The sequence below is a fragment of the Zingiber officinale genome, chromosome 2A (genome assembly GCF_018446385.1).
Source record: "Zingiber officinale cultivar Zhangliang chromosome 2A, Zo_v1.1, whole genome shotgun sequence".
NCBI lineage: Eukaryota > Viridiplantae > Streptophyta > Magnoliopsida > Zingiberales > Zingiberaceae > Zingiber > Zingiber officinale.
This window is the reverse complement of record NC_055988.1, coordinates 37,657,029-37,665,013: the sequence shown is the minus strand read 5'-3', so window position 1 is coordinate 37,665,013 and position 7,985 is coordinate 37,657,029. Positions and strand designations below refer to the sequence as shown.

General features: G+C 36.4%; 1 protein-coding gene across 1 annotated transcript; it reads left to right on the top strand.

Annotated features, from left to right (window-relative positions):
- The first annotated feature begins 354 nt into the window (after positions 1–354).
- LOC122041042 (pentatricopeptide repeat-containing protein At5g02860-like) lies at positions 355–3,224 on the top strand. Its single transcript, XM_042600575.1, has one exon. It carries the CDS (start codon positions 379–381, stop codon positions 2,866–2,868), a length of 2,490 nt encoding a protein of 829 aa, XP_042456509.1. The 5' UTR covers positions 355–378; the 3' UTR covers positions 2,869–3,224.
- Positions 3,225–7,985: the final 4,761 nt, after the last annotated feature.

The window sequence follows — 7,985 nt, the reverse complement described above, 5'->3', positions numbered from 1 at the left end:
ATTTTTTTAAAAAATTTTTTCTTAAATTTACTTTTCACTCTTTCAACTAAATTGGTCATTAGAGTCGTATGATTTATTTTTTTTTAACATCATTTATAGATAGACTATAAAAAAACACATATCACAAATATAATTATTTTTTATTATAATATATCCTTAATCCCGTCCCCTCAGAACTATGATCGTAAGGAGTAAATGTTCATGAAATTTATTTGACGGTCGGTTAGAATTTATCCATGCTTTTCACATTTATCTTACGACGGATCCGGATGAGAATTAGATCTTTATTTTAACTTCTTTTTTCCCGTTTTACCCCTTCAATGTTCACTTCAATCCACTCTAGGTTGTCTCCCGTTCTATTCCATTCCATTCCACTCCATGGCGGATAAGCTATCCCTCTCCGTCCCCGTCCCACTCCGACTGCCCGCCCCTCCGCCTTCCAACCCTAAACCACTCTTCCCCTCTTCCCTTCCTCCTCCCCCGACTTCCCCCCTCACTCCTCTTCTCCATCAACACCTCCTCCATCCCCAAACCCCAAACCCTAACCCCAACCCCTCTACTGCCCTCCGCCACCCTCGCCTCGCCTCCTCCCGCAAACCTCGCCTCGGCAAGTCCCACGATCCCAACCGCGGCCTCCCGTGGTCCGTACACCCGAACTCCTCTCAACGCACCCACCGCATCCTCCACTCCCTCCTCCACTCGCCCTCCCACCCGCTCCCCGACCTCGATGACCTCCTTCGCCCCCTCTCCCCCTCCCTTGATCCAGACTCCCCTCTCCATCCCTTCCTCACTGATCTCCTCGCCCTCATTGAGGGCCTCGATTTCCATCGCCACACCGACACTGCCCTCGCTGTCTTTGACTGGGCTCGCCGTAAGCTCGGTGACCGCCGCCTCTTCTCCTTTTCTTTGTCTGGGAGTACTGGTAGCCCCCTGTTCCCTGTCGTCATCTCCATCCTTGGGCGCCAGAACCGCCTCGATGATGCCGCCGCCCTTCTCCAGAGCCTCCGGGAACACGGCTCCTCATCCGACGTCTTCACCTTCACCTCGCTGATCACTGCCTATGCCCGCAAGGCAAGGTACCGCGAAGCGCTCGCTGTTTACACCTACATGCAGGCCGATGGCTGCAAGCCCACCATCGTCACCTACAACGTCGTCCTCAACGTGTACAGCAACCTGTTCGTGCCGTGGTCCAAGGTCACTGCGTTAGTAGATGCCATGATAGACGATGGGATTTCGCCAGATAGGTACACCTATAACACTCTCATCAGCTGCTGCCGTCGTGGGTCTCTATACGAGGAGGCAACCGAGATTGTTAGAGAGATGAAAGCCAGAGGCGTGGCTCCAGATAATGTCACCTACAACGCTCTCCTTGACGTCTATGGGAAGTCACGGAAACATTCAGAGGCATTGGGTGTGCTTCAGGAGATGGAAGCGAATGGATTCTGCCCCAGCATCGTTACCTATAACTCTCTGATCTCTTCATTCGCAAAAGATGGAATCTTGGACAAAGCAATGGATCTCAAGGAGAAGATGGAAGCTAAAGGGATAAAACCTGATGTTTTCACCTACACAACTTTAATTTCTGGGTTTGAGAAAGCCGGTAAGGATGAGCTTGCGTTAAGGATGTTCGAAGAAATGGAGAGCAAGGGCTGCAAGCCAAACTTGTGCACCTTCAATGCTCTAATAAAGATGCATGGTAATCGAGGGAGATTCACGGAGATGATGAGGGTCTTTGAGGAGATGAGATCCAGCATGCTTAAGCCAGATATTGTAACTTGGAACTCACTGATGGCAGTCTTTGGACAAAATGGCATGGACTCTGAGGTCTCTGGAATTTTCAAGGAGATGAAAAAAGCAGGTTTTGTCCCTGAGAGGGACACATACAACACCTTGATCAGTGCTTACAGTCGCTGTGGCTCATTTGACCAAGCTATAGAGATCTATAAAAGGATGGTTGCAGCTGGGATTGGACCTGATCTTTCAACTTACAATGCTATACTAGCTGCACTTGCTCGAGGAGGGCTTTGGGAACAAGCAGAAAAGATGCTTGCAGAGATGAAGGATGGGCGTTGCAAGCCTAATGAACTCACATATTGTTCATTGCTCCATGCTTATGCCAATGGGAAAGCAATAAATCGAATGCGTGCTTTATCAGAAGACATATATTCAAGGAAGATTATTCTGCCAGATAACATACTCTTAAAAACACTGGTTTTGGTAAACAGCAAGAGTCATCTTCTAGTAGAAACAGAGCGAGCTTTTGCAGAGCTGAAGAAGAGAGGATGTTCTCCTGATATTACCACATTGAATGCCATGGTCTCAATCTATGGGAAAAGGCAAATGGTTTCAAAAGTAGATGAGATACTCAAATACATGAGAGCCAGTGGTGTTACCCCAAGTTTGACAACCTACAATAGTTTGATTAACATGTGCAGCAAGCTAGGAGACTGTGAGAGAAGTGAAAAAATTCTTAATGAAATCAAGATGAAAGTTGGACGACCTGATCTTTATTCTTATAACACTGTCATTTATGCTTATGGCAGGCAAGGCCGCATGAAAGATGCATCAAGGATATTCACACAATTGCAGGCTTCTGGTCTGAGGCCTGACATTGTAACTTACAATACCTTTGTTACAAGTTATGTAGCCAACTCAATGTTTGTAGAAGCTATTGATCTAGTTCGTTACATGATGAAGAGTGATTGCAAACCAAACGAGAATACCTACAATTCTATTATAGATGGGTACTGCAAGCAGGGTCAGAAGGATGAAGCATGTGCTTTCATATCCAAACTTCAGCAAATTAGTGGAATCTCTAAAGATGAGCAACAAAGGTTATTGGAAAGAATTGCAAAACATACTTCGTAAATCTGGAGGAAATATAGGATTGAACGAAGCAGAGTCAATTTCTCTAATGTTTCAGCATTTGGAAATCAAGATGACCTATCTCAGTTATCTTCAACTTACTAGCTTCTTTATTCCTGTGGAGAATTTTTTGTGTAATTAACCAAGTGCCGTTTTGTTCTATGAAGAATGAATCCTGAATCTAGGGCATTTCCAGTGTTAATACAAAGTCATCCTCTGTAAGCTATATTTCTTACGTCTCTTTATTATTTGAGGCCATTTTTAACACTCCTTACTCCAAGTTTGTATACTGAATGATATGGGTATATTGAAATGTAAACTTTTCACAAACTACCAATTTAGTGTTTTTTTTCCTTGTATCTCTATGCTTGATATTTACCCTGTTGCTAAAGTAACATAGTATTAAGGTCTTATACTCCATACTGAGATTTCTTAGAATTTTAAGTTGTGATCCATTAAATTGTGTATTGTGGATCAAGGTGAAACAGATAATGTGTACCCAATTCCTCTAGATGTCAAGGTGTTTTGCTGGAAGAATTAACCAGTGGAACTAAATTCATTAGCTTATAATTGGGTTATTGAGTAAAATTTATAATTGTTAATCTGTTGGCATATGGTTTCTCTAAATTGATATCAATTGCTGTTGTTCATTTATTGTTCCTTTTCTCTATTCATGCTTTTTAATTATGATAACCATTAACCAGTAACTTAGAAGGAGGTAGAGAAAAAGAAGAGAGAAGGAAGAGGAATAATGGAGAAGAAAAGGGAGATGATAAGTTGCATTATGAAGGATATAGGGATAGCAAAGTGGAAGAGTGGGAGGGTGGAGTAATAGGAAGGGTGATGCAACAGCAGCAATATACTGTGTAATCAAGGAATTTAACCCGGTGTGTTGATGATTTTGTGTCTTAACAGTCAATCTCATAAAATAGGAAAAGAATCTCCAATTTAAAAGTTGCATTATTGCTTGAAATGAAAATGAGAGGTTTCTTTATAGGCCTTACAATAACCAATAACCTAATCTAATTAAGCTCAGGCAAAATTGATTAAGATTGGTAGATGGTGAAAAAAAAAGAAACAATAAGCTTATTTTTAAGTAGAAATATAATTATTTTTTTTAACAAAAGGATAAAGGGAAATAGAACTACTGCATCATTCAGCACTAAGTTTACATCAAGATAGCTCAAACATCTAGGTAATTAGTTCAGTTAGCGCATATGGCTAAAAATATTAACTAAAGGTTTCACTGATCATAACTAGAAGTTGCCATACCCAAACGAAGTAGATCTGTTGGTATCAATTAGACTGCTTTCTGGTTTTTGCTATTGAACAGTTAATCTATTTGTTTTAGACTCTTCTGCTGTTGAAGATCGATACTTTTGTATCTGGCAACAGTTCTCAACAGCCTTGCTTCAATGATAGATGACAAAACATTGATCAAGCAACGACTTGTTTCTGCTCGTTGAATCTATGTAATATGCCTTACGCCTTACTATTGACCAACATTGAGAGGCTGTGTTGAACCATGTTCTGAATAGGCCCTACCTGACATAGAAGTCATACTATTGGTAAAAAAACAAAACAGACTTCATAATCGCTTCTAGAGATGACTCATTGCACTTCTGATAACCTTACATCCTTGAAGCATGACTTCACACTTCCTACTATGCGATTGTGAGTGGTAGGATGGACTCCATAAACGAGGGTTTAAAACTCGCCTGTCTGTCCTATTCAAACCTTTTGTGATATTGGGTCGGCCGGTAGATTCATTTGTGCTTCATAAATTTATCTTGTTGGTGGTGGTGGTGGGTGAGAAATTTCCGATCACTTCCGGAATTAGTCAATTCAAAAAGTGAAATGTTTTATTAAAATTAATAATAATAATAATAATAATAATAATAATAATTTTTTCACACTTCTGGGAACAAATTAATGTAGGTGGTTTCTGGGTCATTTTACATGATATACCAAGAGAAAAAAAATTAAAAGGCTCCAATTTGGTGTCAGGATGTTTTATTTTATTTCAAAGATATCCTCATTCTAGAGTTATAGCAATTATGACCATGTCTATTAAATTAAATTGGCTTAATTTTTTTATTTAATTTTATCAAAATTGTTATTCAGGAATATTGTTATATCAAAATAATCTTTACCCGTAAAAATTACTTAAATTTATTAAAATAGCTTTAATTTATTCAAATAGCTTACGCTATTATATTAGTTTTTTGATATTTATTATAATTGCTACAACTTATAGTAATTTTGCACATATGTGCTGCAACATGAAGCAAGATGTAAAAGCTACACTCATACCTATTATAATTCTAGAATTATAATAGTTGTTTCTAGTGATTTTGTTAAAGTTAGAAATTATTTTGATCAAGTTTAAGCGGCTAAATTAGTAAAGAATATTTTATTACAATAATATTTAATTTTGATAAAGTTAAAATTATTTCTGCAGTAGTTATGAGTTATGGCCATATCTATTGAAATAAGAATATTAAAAAAAAAAGGATACTATGTACTTTTAATATATTTTTAAAATGAAATAGATGTTACTGAGAAGAAAGGACGTGATTTTTGCCAATATTTCAATTTTATAAACTTGGGCTTGCATGACATCTTTCGGTGTTAATCTTCTTGTGCCAATCTGCCGTGCGTTGATTACGACTTTATGACTTTACTGCTGGCAAATTAGTTCCAAACACTACCTGAAAAACTAAAAGTTTTGCTACTAAAGACTATTCCTTGGTAGGTACTTTAAACACTGTATATGCTCAAAGCTTTCCTTCTCTAGATAATAATCTTGGTAATCAGACTGTAATCAGGAATTAACAAACACATTACCAGATATTGCAGATCAATATCAACTTCACAAACCTTAACATGTTCTCTCTACATATTATCAAATAAATCTCTTTCTGTTCTTAAGAAACACAATGAATTAAGAAACACATGGCCAGATATTGCCAAATAAATCTCTTACCTGTTCTTATCTGCCTCATTAAGTACCCAATTTAGACATCAAGAATATACCTGCATAAAAAGAGGAAAGGTGTCAGCCAACATTGTTGATATACTCACCTATTTATAAGAAGAGAAAAATTCATTTTGCCCTCAGGATTTTTGTTTTTTTGGAAATGTCCTTGTATCTTTTAAAGTTATCATTTTACCTCTGCACTTTAAAATCCTTCTGAAAATGACCCATTTTTGGCTAATTCTTAATGGATCTAATAGCCATGTGCATATAATGTAAAATTTCAAATTATCTTGCACTAAAAATTAAAGATTTTTAACATTTTGAGCTTGCCAAGATTATCAGAAGCAAATATCAAGATTATTTTGCCTAAAAATGAATTTTGATAAAGTATTTTTTTATTATAAATTAAGTTATAAATGTACTTGTGGTGGAATATTTTTATGGCACCGATTGATTTTCAAATTAATTTTCAGTTAAAAAATTAAAGTCTTTTAAAAATCTATTAGAAAGATATCAATTGTTTTTTTTTAAAAAAGTTTATTTTTATTTTTTAAATTTCAACATAAGACGATTTGTAAATTAACTTGCGTATGCTGAATTTGTCAATTTATAAATTATCTTGCAATATATTTTCAATTTTAAGCTTTTTAATAATGCTAAAGGAATATATTTGATTTTTTTTAAAAAAAAAAACTTTTTTGCAAAATTTTTTAATAGAATCAAAAGAGCATTTCTTTTTATTGGAACCACCAAAACGATACTTCTTTTTCATTAATCATCAAAACAACGATCCATCCTAATTTTATCATTAGAATTATCCCTTTTTACTCAGTCGAGTCTGAATGCTAAGAAGCACTCAAGTCAAATACTATACTGTAACAGCTATGAATCATGGCTATTACAACATGCGACAGCTACGACTCATAATAGCTTACAACATATGCATAGGTGAGATCCTATTCATTTCAAATCAACTGCATAACAATATGATGTAGCAACAATTAATTATAGTTGCTGTAATATGTGCATTCAATTCAAGTCCACACGGGTACAACCACAATATTGTGGTAAGTATAGTTCAACAGCATCTTAGAGTAGATATGAAATATATGAAAGGAACTATGACATTAAACATGTGAAAGCTTAAAAAAAATATCATGTTCCTCTCAAAAGATTCATGTGAAGGAAAATCACATATTAAGTTTTACATAAAAAAAAGTTACACCTTTGTTGCGTGCCCTTCGCAATTCCGATAGTAATATTTCTTTAAATACGGATCTTAGCACAATCAAATGGCCGCACCTTTATGGTATCCATATGAACAAGCCTCGTTTATCTCACAAACACACAAAGTGGAGAATGAAACATCTAAAGATTGTGCTAGCAACCCTTCTTGGATGTTTCGACCAAGTGGAAGAGAGGAGGAGGAGGAGTAAGAAGAGCAAGAACACCGAAAACTCATCATGAAAATAAATCCAAAAATACCTTTTTATAGATTCATGAAATTACCTTATGCCTTAATGTTAATTGCCTTAATTAACATTAATATTTGTCTTCATTCAATGAATCCAATGCATCCAATGCATGAGCAATTCAAATTGTTCACTCTTCAACCAATGCATCCAATGCATGAGTAATTCAAATTGTACACTCCTCTTTCTTCATGAATTCAAATTCATGAAATTACTTAATGTGTTCAACTCATTAATCATCAATCCAGTTGACTCAATGAGTTTAATTCAAATTAGACTCAATCCAATAGTTGGATTCAATTGAGTCTAACTCAATGAGTCTAATTTGAATTAGATTTAATCCAATGATCCATTATATGAATCTATCTCCATTGACTTGTTCTTTGTGTGTGACCCAATAGGTTCTCGTAACATTGGCAATGTATCCAAATCAACATTTAGATACATAAGCAATGAGTGACATCTAGCAAGGTATCATTGCTACGCAAGTGACGAGAATGTCAAGATCCAACTTAACCTTTCCATGGCTATTATCTTGTATGGCTCAATCCTTCTATCTTTGATATCTAGATTGATCAATAAGGCATAGAGCGTGACATCCTCTTATCAATCTTTGTGTTTCTTGATCTCAAAGTAGACACACTCAATCAAATAAGCTCAATATCACA

What these genes read in the sequence shown, in the direction of transcription:
- LOC122041042 (XM_042600575.1), top strand. Translation starts at nt 379, where the DNA reads ATGGCGGATAAGCTATCCCTCTCCGTCCCCGTCCCACTCCGACTGCCC.